The sequence below is a fragment of the Liolophura sinensis genome, chromosome 5, assembly GCF_032854445.1.
Source record: "Liolophura sinensis isolate JHLJ2023 chromosome 5, CUHK_Ljap_v2, whole genome shotgun sequence".
Lineage (NCBI taxonomy): Eukaryota > Metazoa > Mollusca > Polyplacophora > Chitonida > Chitonidae > Liolophura > Liolophura sinensis.
The window spans coordinates 18828248-18847248 of record NC_088299.1 but is presented as its reverse complement, the minus strand read 5'-3'; the positions used below and the strand labels follow the sequence as shown (position 1 = coordinate 18847248).

General features: G+C 39.6%; 1 protein-coding gene across 1 annotated transcript; it reads right to left on the bottom strand.

The window, feature by feature from the left end:
- Nucleotides 1-9771: 9771 nt before the first annotated feature.
- On the bottom strand, nt 9772-16899 carry LOC135465825 (uncharacterized). The gene is made up of 4 exons (XM_064743179.1): nt 16788-16899; nt 12016-12183; nt 10712-10867; nt 9772-10501 (listed from the first exon to the last, which is right to left on the bottom strand). The coding sequence occupies exons 1-4, from the start codon at nt 16839-16841 to the stop codon at nt 10355-10357; spliced, it is 525 nt and encodes a 174-aa protein (XP_064599249.1). The 5' UTR covers nt 16842-16899; the 3' UTR covers nt 9772-10354.
- Nucleotides 16900-19001: the final 2102 nt, after the last annotated feature.

Here is a 19001-nt window from a genome sequence, read left to right as displayed (position 1 = left end):
GACAAGATATTTAAATATCTATAGTAGGCCACTTGCATTGATATATAACGGGATGTACAATGTGATGTGTCAGCTAGTAATATATCAGATTAAGGTGCACACACAATCCTACCGACAACTACCATAAGACATTGACATATTCACGCGGCACTTTAATTTACAGACCCGGGTCAAGTAAACCTAACCTATAAATTACTACCAGTAATAACTAGAGTAATGTCATTGGTTATTCATACACCTGACTTAATGACTTATTGGCTTATGGATTTGCCAAGCCATGATCGATTTCGCCATTGATGTAGAATATCTGAACGATGACATACTTTCATTTATCTGAATCTAAACCATGTATTTATTTATTTATTTATTATTTATTGATTTGATTGGTGTTTTATGCCGTACTCAAGAATATTTCACTTACACGATGGCGGTCAGCATTGTAGTAGGTAGAAACCGAGCAGAGCCCGGCGGAAACCCACGACCATCGGAGAGGCCGGAGAGGAAGCCAGCATGAGCTGAACTTGAACTCACAGCGACCGCATTGGTGAGAGACTCATTACGTCATTACGCTGCGCTAGCGCGCTAACCAACTGAACCATGGAGGCCCCCTAAACCATATATAAACGCAGTAAAAGAGGTCAAGGGTTGGGAATCGTTATGTTTTGGATGGCAAGCGGTTTGTGTCTCCAGGACGCGATAAGGAAATTCACCATAGTAATGCGATCAGCAGTGTAATCGGGATCGTGTTGTCTTTACTGTACAGCTTGAACCTATCCCCACACAGATCAAACCAGCTCACCTGTCCACCATTCACGGTGGCTGATTGCATGTGATGTAGCCTATCCACTCCATTGAAAAATTCACTCATACACCAAAAGTACACCCATCTGTTCAGCAGTGTGGAAAAACTTAAATAGACCTAAAACTTTCAATCATTTTTAACATTGTTGAGAAAGACGCTTGGCTCATTTACTATAAACGGTGTGACTCGCATGTAGTTGTATACATGGATTATCCCGGTAGGACGCTTAAAATTAACAGGGCAGTCTCCTGGAGAGCCCTAGGTCAGGCATGCAGGACACCTGTTTGACGGTGGACATGTACAACTTGGGAAATGGGTAATTCATGTTAACAGGGCCCTAGGGCCAGCCAAGTGTGTCTAGCTCACCTCAATTTGACCCCTGAAATACGCATGAATTAACATAGGTATGCCAACCGATACTCGACCAACTATACCCGGCTAATATGAGCTCTGACATGCGTAGGGCCTACATCACATAAAGAGCAACCTCAAAAGTTAAACAGATGACTGACCAGTGTCACTGAAGGAATACATCTGATTGGTACATAACATTCACAAACAACTGACTACTACTGACACGAAGATTTTAATTGCCATCTTTGGCACTAAAAGGTGGATATCACTGGCTTTAGTAAGAGAAAGATTATCACTACATAGCACACTGATTTGTCAGAAAGGTACACTGTACTGGCACACTGATTTGTCAGAAAGACACACTTTACTGGCACACCGAAATAGGCTGGCATAAATAGGATAGGACAGCATTTCCCAATGTGTGTATTACGCAATCTGTCATTATCATCACCGGATCGTTATTTCACAAGCACGATATAAGTATCATTACCACACAATCTGTCATTATTTCACATGTATGATGTCATTTCTACCGGATACGTGCGTGTTTATCATACACGATGTCATTATCATTACCGGATACATGTACGTGCGTAGTCCACGAGATCTGTTCTTATAATTACCCTACAGGGGCCGGATACGGTTAGATTGGTAGTGTTAGACTGAGGTAGATATCAAGTGACAAAAAAGTCGATGTGATACTGAGCAAATTGCTGAAGACTCTCGTGTGGCCTTGGTGATAATAAAAAATCTGTTTCAGGTATTCTTTGGAATAATGTGCGAAGAATGAGCGAGTGTCAAGTATCAACAGAAACAAAGGTTGACAAAGAAGATTTGCTATTTCTGTCATCACTTCATTTGTCATCATCGTGACCTCTTTGACCTTGGCGTTGCTCAAGATTTCTGTACAAACTTTGCAAGTGATGGCAGGGATTGAAAGAAAAGGTAGAGAGCGGTACATGCGCTGTATGGAGTATGTAAAACGTCAGAGACTCCCACTGGTGAAAGGTAACCACCAAAAAGGCATGGCAATGCTGGTCATCCCAACACTTATGACGTTCTCACGGTGAAAATCCTACAGCTCAACCAGACTGAGGCTATGATATTGTAATGTATATATTTAATACTTGCATGAGAGTGGTTTTGCAATGTGTTTAACCTGATCAATATGAGTAAAAGTGCCATTCATCTTTATTCTACACTTTGCTGTATTTTTTGAATGAGTGTTTCGTGTTTTTTATTTCCATGGAGATTCATAATGTTCCTTTCTCAGTTCGGCTAATTGTCCTAATCACAAATCCAGTGTCTTTGCACCCTTAGAATACACAGATTACAAGAAAGGGATTTATTTGGTTGGCGTTTTACGCCGTAATCAAGAATATTTCACTTATACGACAACGGCCAGGATTATGGTGAGAGGAAAGAGACGCGGCCGGTCAAATGTGAATGAATGATTATGGCTTAACACCACATCGGCAATATTTCAGCCATATCGTGGCGACCGGTCAAATGTTTGTTGCTCTCTGAATATGAGACTGATTGATTTAGTACCTGTGCTTAAATCCCGGCTGAACCTGCGGATGGTGGTGGGTTTCCCCCGGGCTCTGCCCGGTTTCCTCCCACCATAATGCTGGCCGCCGTCGTATAAGTGAAATATTCTTGAGTACGGCGTAAAACACCAATCAAATAAATAAATAAATAAATAAATCCCGGGTGGGGCCTCCGTGGCTCAGTTGGTTAGCGCGCTAGTGCAGCTTAATGACCCAGGAGTCTCCTGGGTCAAACACCAATCAAACAATTAAATAAAATAAATAAATCCAGGCTTCAATGACTTCAGAATAATGTCAGAGCCTAGAATAGTGTTAAAAAGGGCAGGTGAGTTCAGTTATATACTGTAGGGATTTGGTAGGGTGCGAGTTTATTTTACAAGTTGATTGAGGTTACTCCGGAACATTTCACTTATACGACGACATTAAGCTGGAGAAGAGGGAAGATGTCATGGCACAGATAACACTAGTGTTAGATTCGTAACCTTTCTTTTGCCAGTTGTGCTATTTTCTAATAAAATTTTGCATGTGACAAATGGCCGGGTTAAAAATACGAATTTATCACATTGTTGAACTCCTAAAGGCATGAAATACATACAGGCCCATGTAATTTTCATTTCCTGGCACATACTCCAGTAACAATGTATGTCACACAACAGCATTATTGTCCTACAGGAAGGACTGTCAGAAATAATACCTTTTGACGAAAACATGGCAACATTTGGAGTGTTGTTGTTGTCAGTGTGCAGCTAGTTTTTCTCTGAGGAATGCAGTACAATAGACACATTATTATCTAACAGACAATAGATATTCAAAGTAACACCTACACGTCTTTACCTAATTCCTGCCAGGTTTTATCATGGAATGTTATGAATATCACAGTGTATTAACATGATCAGTCATGCGTAGCTGACTCGGGTGTAACTTCTCCACAGCTGCGCCATCAACTCTCTTCGTACCACACTCCAGCATAGATGTGATAGTGTTTGTACAGTGTACTGTTCGCGCTTTAATCGGGTAATGGTGTTAATTTGTTTATTTATTTCTTTATTTCTTTCTTTCTTTATTTATTTATTTATTTGATTGGTGTCTTACGCCGCACTTATGTTTCACTGATACGCCCTGAAAAAAAACCTTTTGGATAATTTGGGTTGAAAGCAACTGAAAGATATACACCATTGTAACAGTGACTGACAGCTTGTTTGGGAGACGTAGATTTCGTTTTTTATTTGAAACTCAACCAAAGGAACCACAAGCAACCGTTAAGAAAAAAGATGATCTTATTTTTGGAAAGAGCAACCGCGTTTGCGGTTTGCTTTCAGTTATCGATAATGTCGGAGTGGGGGACGTCGGTTCCATATATGTCAGTTGCGACTATATGGTCTTTATTATTTCGGCATAATGAGGTGACGTCAATTCAGATAACGGGAAACAAGTTTTCACCGCGAGCAACATCGACATGCTGGAGACAACGCTAGCGACAGGACACAGTTCCCTTTTAGAGTGGTTGGTGACAATGAACCTAATCTGAGAATATGGCCAAACCGTCCCATTGCTTAGACCAGCATTACCTTTCGGTGTAGACTTATATTAGTTGTATTTTTCGGTCAAGGAGCAGAGTTAAATTAAAGTGTATTGCAGCAATACTTTAGAGCTTTATGTAACCCTATACTGTTCGATGTACAGGTCTAAACTATGGTCTTGGATGTACAGGTCTACACTGTACTTTTGGATGTACAGGTCTACACTGTACTTTTGGATGTACAGGTCCACATTATATTTTTGAATGTACAGGTCTACACTGCACTTTTGGATATACAGGTCTCCACTGTAGTTTTGATTGTACAAGTCTACTCTATAGTGTAGACCCGCTTATACCTGTCTAGTACACTGTACTTTTGGATGTACAGGTCTACACTACACTTTCGGATGTACAGGTCTACTGTGTACATTTGCATGTACAGATCTACACCATACTTTTCAATGTACAGGTCTACACTGTAAATTTGGATGTACATGTCTACACTGTAGATTTGGATGTACAAGTCTACACTATAATTTTGGATATACAGGTCTACACTGTAGTTTTGGATGTACAAGTCTATGGTATACACTGTACTTTTGAATGTACAGGTTTACACTATACATTTGGATGCACAGATCTACACTGTACATTTGGATGTACAGATCTACACTGTACATTTGGATGTACAGGTCTACACTGTAGTTTTGGATGTACAGATCTACACAGTAGTTTTGGATGTACAGGTTTACACTATAATTTTGGATGTACAGGTCCCCACTATGCTTTTGGAAGTACAGATCTACACTGTTCATTTGGATGTACAGGTCTACACTGTAGTTTTGGATGTAGAAGTCAACACTATAATTTTGAAAATGCAGGTCTGCACTGTACATTTGTATGTACAGGTCTACACTGTAGTTTTGAATGTACATGTTTACACTATACTTTTGGATGTACAGGTCTACACTATACTTTTGGATGTACACGTCTGCACTGTACATTTGGATGTACAGGTCTACACTGTAGTTTTGGATGTACAAGTCTATGGTCTACACTGTACTTTTGAATGTACATGTTTACACTATACTTTTGGATGTACAGGTCTACACTGTGCTTTTGGATGTACAGGTCTACACTATACTTTTGGATGTACAAGTCTACACTATACTTTTAGATGTACAGGTCTACACTAATCCCTTTTAGGTACAGGTCTACACTATACTTTTGGATGTACAGGTCTAAACTATACTTTTGGATGTACAGGTCTACACTGAACTTTTGGATGTACAGGTCTACATTATATTTTTGGATGTACAGGTCTACACTGTACTTTTGGATGTACAGGTCTACACTATACTTTTGGATGTACAGGTCTACATCATACTTTTGGATGTACAGGTCTGCACTATACTTTTGGATGTACAGGTCTACACTATACATTTGGATGTACAGGTCTACACTATACTTTTGGATGTACAGGTCTACACTATACTTTTGGATGTACAGGTCTACACTATACTTTTGGATGTACAGGTCTACTCTGTGCTTTTGGATGTACAGGTCTACATCATACTTTTGGATGTACAGGTCTACACTATACATTTGGATGTACAGGTACACACTATACTTTTGGATGTACAGGTCTACACTATACATTTGGATGTACAGGTCTACACTATACTTTTGGATGTACAGGTCTACATCATACTTTTGGATGTACAGGTCTGCACTATACTTTTGGATGTACAGGTCTACACTATACATTTGGATGTACAGGTCTACACTATACTTTTGGATGTACAGGTCTACACTATACTTTTGGATGTACAGGTTTACACTATACTTTTGGATGTACAGGTCTACTCTGTGCTTTTGGATGTACAAGTCTACATCATACTTTTGGATGTACAGGTCTACACTATACATTTGGATGTACAGGTCTACACTATACTTTTGGATGTACAGGTCTACACTATACATTTGGATGTACAGGTCTACACTATACTTTTGGATGTACAGGTCCACACTATACTTTTGGATGTACAGGTCTACACTATACTTTTGGATGTACAGGTCTACACTATAATTTTGGATGTACAGGTCTACACATGACCACAATCGTGAAAATAAAGACAGGGCTCGCTCGATAAAACATGCGCCCACAGCTGGGAAATTTGAGTTTCCTTCTCCTTTGCATGGCTTGGTTTTGCATCAGTATATCGAGAAACGTGTGATTCCGCAAATAAACCAGAGGTATCAAATCATTTATGGTGTTAAAGTACTCCCATACCAACATTTATTATTCCAGCATATCTGCAAAAACCCGTGATACAGAAAGAAAAGAGATGTCAAGTGCGTGTGCAAATATCCCATACTTCCCACGAAAAATGTAATCTGTAAACTGACTAATGGAGGAGGGAACATTGAAGATATTTTACTGTACTCCTGACGAATGGAGGTTGGGAACATTGAGGATATTTTACTGTTCTCATGACCATTTTAGAACGGAACATTGAGGATATTTTACTGTACTCCTTACGAATGAAAGGGGGAAGATTGTGCTCTTGACGAATGGCGGACGGAACATTGAGGATATTTTACTGTACTCCTAACGAATGGAGGAGGGAACATTGAGATTATTTTACTGTGCTTCTGACGAATGGAGGAGGGAACATTGAGGATATTTTACTGTGCTCCTGATGAATGGTGGAGGGAACATTGAAGATATTTTACTGTACTCTTGACGAAAAATATTCTAAACTTCCCACGAAAAATGTAATTTGTAAACTGTGACAAAGACTCTGCTTGTTTGAGTCATGCTGGAATATATGTTCTGTTATTCAGGTGGGTTACACCTATTCTATTAATTCAACAAAAAGATTGTATTGGATGAGCAGGATATTATGTTGAATATGACACATCGTTATGTTATAATGACAGAATACATACTGCCGTCAGACTTTCTGTTAAATCTAACAGATTATTTTTGGAGTGTATCTACACACATGTGGCGGTCACACTGCTATACCTGAATCGCTGTATATAAGTTGGCAAGACAAGGATGAGATCAAGGCCTACTCGCCATAACGCAGGACTTACGTTATGAAATCAGCATGCATGAGCCATTGAAGTTATAAGAAATTTAATAAACATACAGATGCATAACACAGCTGCTGCCTATAAGAAAGTAAATTGGTGCAAATCGAAGACAATCGAGGTAAAGAGCTAATGGAGTAGCGAGGTAACCATGCGAGGCAGCGAGGAAGCGTTTCAATACAGCGAGTTAGCGAGATTAAAAAGGTCAAGGCAGCGAAGCAGGGAGGTTCAGAGGTAGCGATGCGAGACAGCGAGCTGACGAAGTAGCTATGCGAGGCAGCAAGGTAGCGATGTTGCGAGGTAACTGAGGTGGGGAGCGGTTATCATAATCACTTTAGTGTCAGGCTAAGGCATACACCGTGTGTATACACTGTGCTTCTAGTTGGGCTCTTGAGATGAATTCTTGCACCCCGGTGCCTTATTAAGTATTACATTACTAAACACGACTGCATCACTCAAATTTCAGCGGCCGAGGAAGTATTGTTGTTGGTCAAAACAATTACTGTGCTCCTGACAAATGGAGGAGGGAACATTGAGGATATTTTTATGTGCTTCTGACTAATGGAGGAGGGAACATTGAGGATATTTTACTGTGCTCCTGACGAATGGAGGAGGGAACATTGAGGATATTTTACTGTAGGCCACGACTAATGAAGGAGGGAACATTGAGGATATTTTACTGTGCTCCTGACGAATGGAGGAGGGAACATGGAGGATATTTTACTGTAGTCCTGACGAATGAAGGAGGGAACATTGAGGATATTTTAGCCATATTTCACCGCCCACATTTAAAATTCTTCCTTTACCTACGAATGGCTAAGGTCTGGAATCGGAACGTGACGTCTGTGTAGCCCCGCGGCATACGGTTTGTCTGATGTTTGACTTTGCTTCTAAGAAAATCAGGGGCAGCAAACAGTTTTAGTAACGACTTTTATTTCATGTGTTATTTATATGTGATAATGGTAAACATCACATTGGAGGATAAATTTTATTGAAAATATAACAATATAAAATCCTACTTTGTTTGAACATGAGCATACTGTAGCGTGTTAGGTCTAATCTATCTAATTAGCATATTCTGCACACAACAGCTAACAATTAACAGAGTATACCTGTACTACTAACACAAGAATACAGGCGACTATTCTAAACATTCGGTGAAATTATACAGAAAATACAAACGTTTATGGCGTACAAAACTATATCAAAATTATAATGAGAGATACAAATGCAGATATGGAAACATGTATACTGGTAATAGACACACACATAATAAAATGTTTGGGGAGTTCAGGAGAGAAAACGGGATAGGAAGAAAGACACAACAGGGAACACTGGCTTCCCAACATGCATCTGTACATACATAAAGTGTGACACAATCAGAATAGAGAAGAGCAAATCGCCTTGACCCCATAGCTTCCAGCAATAAAGCTATATGTAATCACAAATTAAAGTAGATAAACGTAATGACACAATAGTTTTAGAAACTGCTTTAACTATTAAATATGACCTTGAGAAAGTAGGCGGCACTGATCTTAAAATGACCTTGAGAAAGTAGGTGGCGCTCATCCCAATATGAAACGGTTACGTTTCGGTTTGTTGAAATTTATACTGTAGTTGACGATAGGATGTGTGGGATACTCGCCAGTTAATCCATGAATAAAATTTCGAAAGTATAGAGACATGATGATTCTGAAATCGGTTGTCCATGATCCCCCCTTTGCTTCCTCACTAACCTATCAAGCAGAATCGTTACATTAACTAACCTGAACGGAGCTCGGCTTCTTCGTCTGTCGTAAAATCAAGTGAAATATTCAACTTGAGGGGAATGGCTATGAAAAGTCATTTTTCATTTGACTTCCAGCTCAACAAATATTAAGGTTTCCCAGCATTTAAACACGTAGATAAATTCACCATCAATATATTTCATAACGAGCAAACATTCGTACAGACGTATAAACATAACGACGATAATAAAACGTGTCATCAAAAGTCAGTAGACGTAAAGATTGAAACCTTCCCTTAAAACTTTTTGTTTTACTATAGAACTTAATTCTTCTTTGTAGAGAATTGGGTTTAAACTTTTATTTTCCTTACTTCGCGTTTAATGTCGCTTCTTATTAGCAGGTATACCAACCAAGCACTGTTTCTCCAATACTGTAAGAAATCCATGAATATAGGAGGAAAATAGATATACAAGGATAATAAGAAAATAAGTACATGGTGGAACAGGTGTAAACTTGTACTGGACAGAGAATGAATTATTCATAGATTAACGATCCCTTAAAATTCATTTCTTGACAGTAAAATTGACAGTTAGAAGACTGGTCTACTGGAAAAACTGTATCCTTATGAACAGTGACGTGGCGGTGATTAGCTATCACCTTCAGCAGAGTAAATGTTTTACCTAGATTATCGCCTCAGTGATAAATATACAATTTTCCACCAGACCAGTCTTATAATTGTCAACTTTAGTGCTAAAGTGGCAGTCTGTAACCTATCATTGTTATTTTGACAGTAATCTAATATGCACGTGTACGCTGTAGCGGTATGGCATGGTGTTCAGTTCTGCCAAAAATAACGTGTACACAGCTATAATAACTCTCTTCATACAGCAAGTTTAATCCAGTCAAACATAACACATGTACATTACTAAAGCCTTTACTTAGAGCATTATAAAAGGATACCTTTACATACATACAGGCACCAAAGCAATTTCTCCTGGACTGAATAAAAATTATAAACTACCCAACAGTATTTATGTTTTCCTAGTGCAACATCCTTACAAATGTTCTACAGAAAGGATGCTTAGGAAATCTTACTACGTATTAGGCCATATCTATTAAAAAAAAAATGGGACTATGAAAACGCATAGACATACATTTATGCCAATAGCTATTACTTTTTTCCCAGTAGGGGTGTAGTACGCAGGTATTTACCGCGTTGGATTATTCTATCTTACTCAGACAGTATTCTCGCTCCAAATGTCAGTCATCAGAATATAGTGGTTATTGAGAAGACGACAGCCAATCAAGAGACGACTACAGTGGTTTTACTTGTGGTCGTTGCTGTTGTATGTGTAGAAGAAGATTGTGTCTGAGCAGAGGACGCCCGCCATGCTGAGAACGACAAAATGGTGTCGATGACGAAAACGACGAAGGCTGCCAGCACAAAAAACTGAAAATAACACAACAACGCAATGTAAATTTCACGCACAGCATTAAATTTTTGAAATTTTCTTTTCAATTATAAAAGAGAGGTCAATATTTTGGTCTCAGTAATATCAATGTTGACACAACTTTTTCAGGTAGCGTTACAAACGGGGTTTGAAAACGTCTGTGTACATAAGAGACGTGTACCTACTGAGCTATGGCATATCGTACTCACTGCGGCGGCTGCTATAGATTGGTATGGGAAAGACACTAGTACACGGTAGCGACTGTTTATGCTGGCGAAAGCTGTGTAGAGCTGGCCAGCTCGGACGGCGGTCAGAATGCCGGCACTTAGGAGAAACAAGTCATACACCGCGTAGAATATCAGCACCTACAATCCACAAAATCATAAAGCTATATTCAGCAACCAAATATTAGCACCTACAATCCATAAAATGATAAGCTACCGACTTCTTCAACCGATATCAGCATCTACAATCCACAAAACCATAAGCTACAGATTTCAGCAATCAAATATCAGCCCCTACAATCCACAAAATCATAAGCTACAGACTTCTTCATTCGATATCACCATCTACAATCCACAACATCATACGCTACACACTTCAGCAATCAAATATCAGCACCTACAATCCACAAAATCATAAGCTACAGACTTCAGCAACCAAATATTAACGCCCACAATCCATACAATGATAATGTACAGAAATCACCAACCAAATATCATCACCTACAATCCACAACATCATACGCTACACACTTCAGCAGCCAAATATCAGCACCTATAATCCACAAAATCATAAGCAACAATCAAAAATAAGCGCCTACAATCCACAGAAATTATACAGTACAATAACCGAATGTCAGCACCTTCAATCCACAAAAGTATACGGTTCAACAATCAAATATCATCACCTACAATCCACAAAATTATACGCTATAGACTTCAACAATCAAATATAAACGCCTACCATCCACAAAATCATACGGTACAAACTTCAACAATCAAATATAAGCACTTACAATCCTCAAAATCACACGCTACATATTTTAGCAATTAAATCTCAACACCTATAATCCACAAAATCATACCCTACAGATTTCAGCAAAATCTCTCAGCTCCTACCTGTAATCCAAAAATTTACGCTACACGCTAAAAATCATTTGGCACGTAGAAATCATGGTCTGGGTGTGTATACGAGTGGTGGAGGGGGGGGGGTATATAAAACATACTACCCTATATGCTAAACCATTGAATTTAATATCCGTATTAACGTATATGTTGACTCATGACAGTGGACTAAGTGAACAAGGTGTGTTGAGACCATAGAACATGTCAGTTTGTAGTCCACTAAGCCTTTTACCGTCAAATAGCATTATACTCCATCGACCCAAATACGACCATACATGGGATGTGTTACATTACGGATATGGGGTGGGCGGATGTGCATTACGGATATGTGTGCATTTACAGGTTGTTTCTTGCAAATCTTGCTATATAGTGGTTCAAATACTTACTAGTAGTGGGAAAATCGGTGGTAACTTTTCAGCCAAGAACATGTTGGCGATCAATATGCCAACAACGCCAAAAAAGGCTGTAATGGTGACAAATTGAGTCCACCCACCGCCAATGGATGTCCAAGCATAGGGGATTATGGCAGATATAAAACCACCCAGACATAATACCTAAAACAAAACAGACGTCGATAAATGTTATTTATTGATTTGTTGATTTATTCAATATTTGATCAGCCGCTTTCAACAAATCTTAATTCTCAGAAAACTGCAAGCATGGACCTATCATCAAACATGGGATATTCTGACAAAATAGCCTACTAGACAAACGATAAATGGGATACTGACAAACGGTATATGGGATATTGAATAACGGTACATGAGATCCTGACAAGTGGTCTTTAGGTTAGTGACAAACGATATATGAGACATTGACAAACGGTACATGGAGTATTGACAAACAGTATATGAGACACCGACAAACGGTACATGGAGTATTGACAAACAGTATGTGAGATACTGACAAACGGTACATGAGATACTGACAAACAGTGCATGGGATATTGACAAACAGTACATTCGATATTGACAAACGATACATGGGATACTGACAAACGATACATGGTTTGTATTGACAAAGGGTACATGAGATATTAAAAAACGGTAGAAGGAATATTGACAAACGGTGGATGAGATATTGACAAACGGAAAATGGAATACGGTAAATGGAATACTACAAACAGTACATGGGAGATTGGGAAACCGTACCTGGGATACTGATGAACAATACATGGGATTTTGTAAAACGGTGGATGAAATATTAACGAAGGAACGGGTCCCAGTATATTACGTAGCGAGAAAACTGGAATCATCGACATTAAACCACACATGGGATATTCTGATTGGAGAAAGTGGCCTACTTGACAAACGATACATGGGATATTGACAGGCGGTATATGGGATACTGACAAACGGTACATGGGATATTGACAGGCGGTATATGGGATACTGACAAACGGTACATGAGATATTAACAAACGGTGCGTGAGACATCGCCGTTCAACCACAAAATGACATTTGACATACTGTGTATCGTTTAAAATTACCACCATATCTTTGTGTTTGGGTGTAAAAAGAGAATTTTGATCAGTCATTTTAAAGGAATGGTTTTGTATAACATCATCTTGCCTACACTTAGGCAAGCCATATTGTAATGACAAAAAAGTTCTATGTTTTCCTTGACTATTCATATGTCAAGAATCGTGAACCGTGAACACTGGAGGAGGGGGGACAACTCTGTGGCAGACAACCGTCGAGCCTCGTATCGCAGTGTATACCCTCCCTCTAACAAGACACGGTCCAATTCGGCTTGAATCGACCCCAGCAGCCATCGGCCAGGAGTTACATTGGGTCGTTTGTAGCAGAACACCAAATGTATGCCGGTGTTTTTACGTGTACAGCAGCGATAACTTTACAGGGGAAACAATATCCAAAGTCTCTCATTTAACTTGAATAGTAGGGTTTATGGTATATGTCGGTAGCCCTGGATGACTACGCTTTGCTGGGGGCAATCACGGACTGCTCCCATTTACCCCTGAAGGAACCATTGTAAAATGTCGGAAAACAGTCGATTACTAACCTCCCCGGCCTGTCCGGTTACTCCCTTGCAATGCTTAGCCTCCCAGCGCACTTACTGTTAAAATCCCGAGCTGTCGATCATCCCAAAGGTAAATATCCATTTACATTTCAGCAAGTTCAACCTGTTCAACCTGAGTTCAACTTAATAAAATGGCTGAAAATAACAAATAATAAAAAAGTTTCCCAAACCTCTTGATTGCAAACGGAGGGCGGAGATTTGAACTTGCTGAAATATTAATGCATATTTACCTTTGGGATGATCGACAGTTCTGGACAGTTTCTTATGGAATAAAGTCAGGTATTGCTTGATTATGCAAGCCCTTGGTAAGTTATTGTACCAGCAAATTTTATACAATATAACGGAAAGGGAAATGTCAAATTTGTAGAGTAAAGTTTTGACTTAAGTCTGAGATTGTTTCATAATCTCCGTCCTGGATACCACGGGGCGCTACGAATTGCAAAGGAGTAATTGAACAGGACGAGGAGGTTAGTAGTCGACTGTTTTCCGACATTTTGCCATGCTTTCTTTAGAGGGGAATGGGAGCTATCTATGACTATGCGAGCCCCCGCGAATCGTAGATATCCAGGGCTACAAGTATATATAGGCAGGAATTGTTGAGCTCAAAATCACCCTCAGGACCTTTACAGCACTGTGGAACTCTAAATTTTACTTGTCTGGCTTCAGGGATTTCCTCACAATGCGCCCAAAATACTGCCGATGTTCCGTCAAGCCATAGTTGGTCATTTATATCAAAGATAATGGTAAAGTACGTGTAATTGTTCAGTAACACGTACATTCATATCAAGGGTAATGGTAAAGTACGTGTAATTGTTCAGTAAAACCTGCATTTTTCACAATATAACAAACAAAGAATACTGTTACAATCCACTGTAAACGCTTCGAATTCGAGAATGACGAACATTGTTGACTTTCCTTATCATCTTTGTTTGATTTGGTTATGTTTACATTGCCCTCTGTTTGTGGTATTCCATGACATTTAAACTCCTCGTTCAACTTTCAAAAAGTTAGAACATCATCTGATACAAATTAAAATCAGCGACATACATATATATTATTTGCATTTTGAATGGGCTTCTAATGCGCTTGGTGCCCGGTTTCCTCCCACCATAATGCTAGCCGCCGTCGTACAAGTGAATTTTTCTTGAGTACGGCGTAAAACCACAATCAAATAAATAAATAAATCTAATCCTTGGGAGAAACGACTGTCAAATCGCAATAGGCTTCACTGCATGGTTGGCTGTATAGTCAGATTGAAATCGTAATACGCTTCACTGCATGGCTGTATAGTCAGATTGAAATCGTAATACGCTTCACTGCATGGCTGTATCGTCAGACTGAAATCGTAATATCTTTCACTGCATGGCTGTATCGTCAGATTAAAATCGTAATATTCTTCACTACATGGCTATATCGTCAGACTAAAATTGTAATAGGCTTCACGACATGGCTGTATCTTCAGATTGAAATCGTAATAAGCTTCACTGCATGGCGGTTTAGTCAGATTGAAATCTTAATACGTTTCACTGCATGGCTGAATGGTCACATTGAAATCGTACTATGCTTCATTCCAAGTTATGAAGCTATCAAGTAAGTGCTTTGAATGGTGTTAAACTAAAAACGGAGATTCAATCTGTGGATCTCATGCAGGTACATGGCAAGCATGTTATCTTTGCATATGCCTGATTACAGTCCAGACTTGTTTAATTTTTGCTTGGTGGAAAATGTCTTCAACTACGCCTCAGATTATGAAGTACATGCTTGCAATTTTGACACCTGGCTAGGTCAGGCGCTTTTCAACAAAACGAGTGTAGGTTGATTGTGAATGCTAGTGTCAGTCACATAGAATGTATCAGTCACTATATATTCTCTGCCAGTACAGTCGTATGGACAACAGCGCATCTGTGCAGAATTTCATACCTGACATTTGTCACAATATTGAATTTATCTGCGGATGTAATTGACCATGGCACACTTCCTTATCCCGCCACAGTACAAACTGCCATTTCCCTTGCACCAATGTACCAACCACAATTTGGGTTACTTCCTGTTCTTGGTAATTTATGACTTAGGCCCTAAGCCTTAAGCTGCTTGATAAATACGGGCCTTGATCCGAAAGTCTACAAGTTGACGTTTATATTAACTGAGAACCAGCGCGACCAGAATCTTGAACACCTTTGAGGGTGTGCTCAGCTCAGGTGTAGATTTCGTTACAATGCTCGTGCCCATGCATGTGGTTACCATGACGACTGACAAAAGGAGGGTTGGGCAGGGAGTGGTGGGTTGGATTGAGGTGAATGCAGAGCCCCACACATCAACAACCGGTCAAGTCTGTCTTCAAAACAAACAGGTCACTTGAGAATACTCGCACAATGTGGGTCACACTACAAAGATGTCATACAAGTGCGTAGCTGTCCAATGGGATGGGTTCCTTGGTTTTACATAAATGCCCTGGTGTTCGTGTGTGTGAGATTTAGACCTTCATAACATAGCTTCGTCGACGCCCTTCGTGGAGACATAATTTCAAGACATCAGCGTTTTCACGCCATGAACGTATTCTGATGCACGAGCATAGGTTTCAAGCCAGTTATGTGACGAAACACATCAGAGCATATAGAATTGCTTTTATTTTGCCTATATTATACATCTGTTGTTATGTTGTTATGACCAAACAACACTAATTGTCGAGACGCTACAATGACGTGGCTTGAATAGTATTTTTTGATCAACAGACGAATCATTACCAGATGTGAAATTTATTTCAGTGTCTGTCAAGGTCAAAGAGACGTTTGTCCTTCATGAAACACAACCAATAGCGGTTGTAATTTCAAGGAGAAAAGACAGTGAATTCTTGTCACCTTGATAATAGATGTACCTTGCTATGACAGAATGCTTGACATTATATAGAAAGCCGTACTATGCAAATGTTCCCGACATCGATAAGGTAGAAATACATTGCTGATCCGTACTCCGCGAGCACGACAGCCTCGCCCGGAAGCTAAAGCCGTATCCGACTCTCATTTAGCATATGCTTCAAATCTCTGATTTTTCATTTTGTGCTTGAAAATAATTACACAACAATCCCATATAAAAAAGATATCTCCAAAGTGTTACTTACAGCCTCAATAATTTTCAGCAGGCCTGGCACTGTAGAAATGTATGAAGTCGGCATATTGGCGCAGAAGATCCTGGCAGGTGAGGCGTACGTGTATGGTGGAAGCGTCGCCCGTGTGCATATGACCTAAATACTCTTGTGACTTCATACGCCTCTTAAGCGACTTGTAGGTGCGGTGTACTCTACCGGGTCAAACATGAACGCTCATATCAACAGCGAGGCTATGACAAGACATTTAAATATCTATACTAGATCGCTTGCAATGATATATAACGGGATGTACAATGTGATTGGTCAGCTAGTAATATATCAGATACACGATTAAGGTGCACACACAATCCTACCGACAACTACCATAAGACATTGACATATTCACGCGGCACTTTAATTTACAGGCCCTGGTCAAGTAAACCTAACCTATAAATTACTACCAGTAATAACTAGAGTAATGTCATTGGTTATTCATACACCTGACTTAATGACTTATTGGCTTATGGATTTGCCAAGCCATGATCGATTTCGCCATGGAGGTAGAATATCTGAACGGGTGACATACTTTCATTTATCTGAATCTAAACCATATATAAACGCAGAAAAAGAGGTCAAGGGTTGGGAATCGTTATGTTTTGGATGGCAAGCGGTTTGCAGTGTCTACAGGATGCGATGGGGAAATTCACCATAGTAATGCGATCAGCAGTGTAATGGGGGTCGTGTTGTCTTTACTGTACAGCTTGAACCTATCCCCACACAGATCAAACCAGCTCACCTGTCCACCATTCACGGTGGCTGATTGCATGTGATGTAGCCTTTCCACTGCATTGAAAAATACACTCATACACCAAAAATACACCCATCTGTTCAGCAGTGTGGAAATGTTATTATTACTATCGGAATAGTGTGTGTTGTACAAGATTTGTAATTATCATTACTGTGCATGTTTCACACGATGTCATTTTCAAAACCGGATACATGTACGTGCGTAGTCCACAAGATCTGTTCTTATAATTACCCTACAGGGGCCGAGTACGGTTAGATAGATAGGGTTAGACTGAGATAGACATCAAGTGACAAAAAAGTGTATGTGATATTGAACCAGTTGCTAAAGACTCTTGTGTGGCCTTGGTGATAATAAAAAATCTGTTTCAGGTATCCTTTGGAATAATGTGCGAAGAATGAGCGAGTGCCAAGTATCAACAGAAACAAAGGTTGACAGAAGATTTGCTATTTCTGTCATCACTTCATTTGTCATCATCGTGACCTCTTTGACCTTGGCATTGCTCAAGATTTCTGTACAAACTTTGCAAGTGATGGCAGGGATTGAAAGAAAAGGTAGAGAGCGGTACATGCGCTGTATGGAGTATGTAAAACGTCAGAGACTCCCACTGGTGCATGATAACCACCAAAAAGGCATGTCAATGCACGCTGTGAAATGGTCACTGGAACACTTATGACGTTCTCACGGTGAAAGTCCTACAGTTTAACCGGACTGAGGCTCTGACACAAAACCTTGTGGCCATAACGTTAAGAACTGTAACGTTTACACCTAATATTTGCGTGAGAGGGGTTTTGCAATGTGTTTAATCTGATAGAGATCAGTATAATTAAAAGTGTCACTCATCGTCATTCCACACTTTGCTGTATTTTCGAATCCATGTTTCGTGTTTTTTATTTCCATGGAGATTCATAATGTTCCTTTCTCAGTTCGGCTAATTGTCCTAATCACAAATCCAGTGTCTTTGCATCCTTAGAATACACAGATTACAAGAAAGGGATTTATTTGGTTGGCGTTTTACGCCGTAATCAAGAATATTTCACTTGTACGACAACAGCCAGGATTCTGGTGGGAGGAAATAGACGCGGCCGGTCAAGTGTTTGTTGCTCTGTGTATATGAGACTGATTGATTTAGTACCTGTACTTAAATCCAGTCTTCAAAGGACGTCAGAATCTCCGCGAACCTAGATTATTGTCAAAAAGGGCAGGTGAGTTCAGTTATTTCTCACAGGGATTGGGTAAGTCGGGAGTTTTACAATTGATTTCAGCTTATTTAAGAGCATTTCACTTATACGACATTGTGGTGGAGAAGGGGGAAAATGTTACGCCGCAGATAACACTGGTGTTAGATGTATGTGCGTAAACTTTCTTTTGTCAGTGGTGTAATTTTCTGATAAAGTGTTGCATGTGACAAATGGCCGGGTTAAAAATACGAATTTATCCCA

Coding starts and splice junctions, on each gene's coding strand:
- LOC135465825 (XM_064743179.1), bottom strand. CDS start 16,841: ATGCCGACTTCATACATTTCTACAGTGCCAGGCCTGCTGAAAATTATT. Junction 10,868..12,015: donor CACCGATTTTCCCACTACTA/GTAAGTATTTGA, acceptor TGTGGATTGTAG/GTGCTGATATTCTACGCGGT. Junction 10,502..10,711: donor AATCTATAGCAGCCGCCGCA/GTGAGTACGATA, acceptor TGTTATTTTCAG/TTTTTTGTGCTGGCAGCCTT.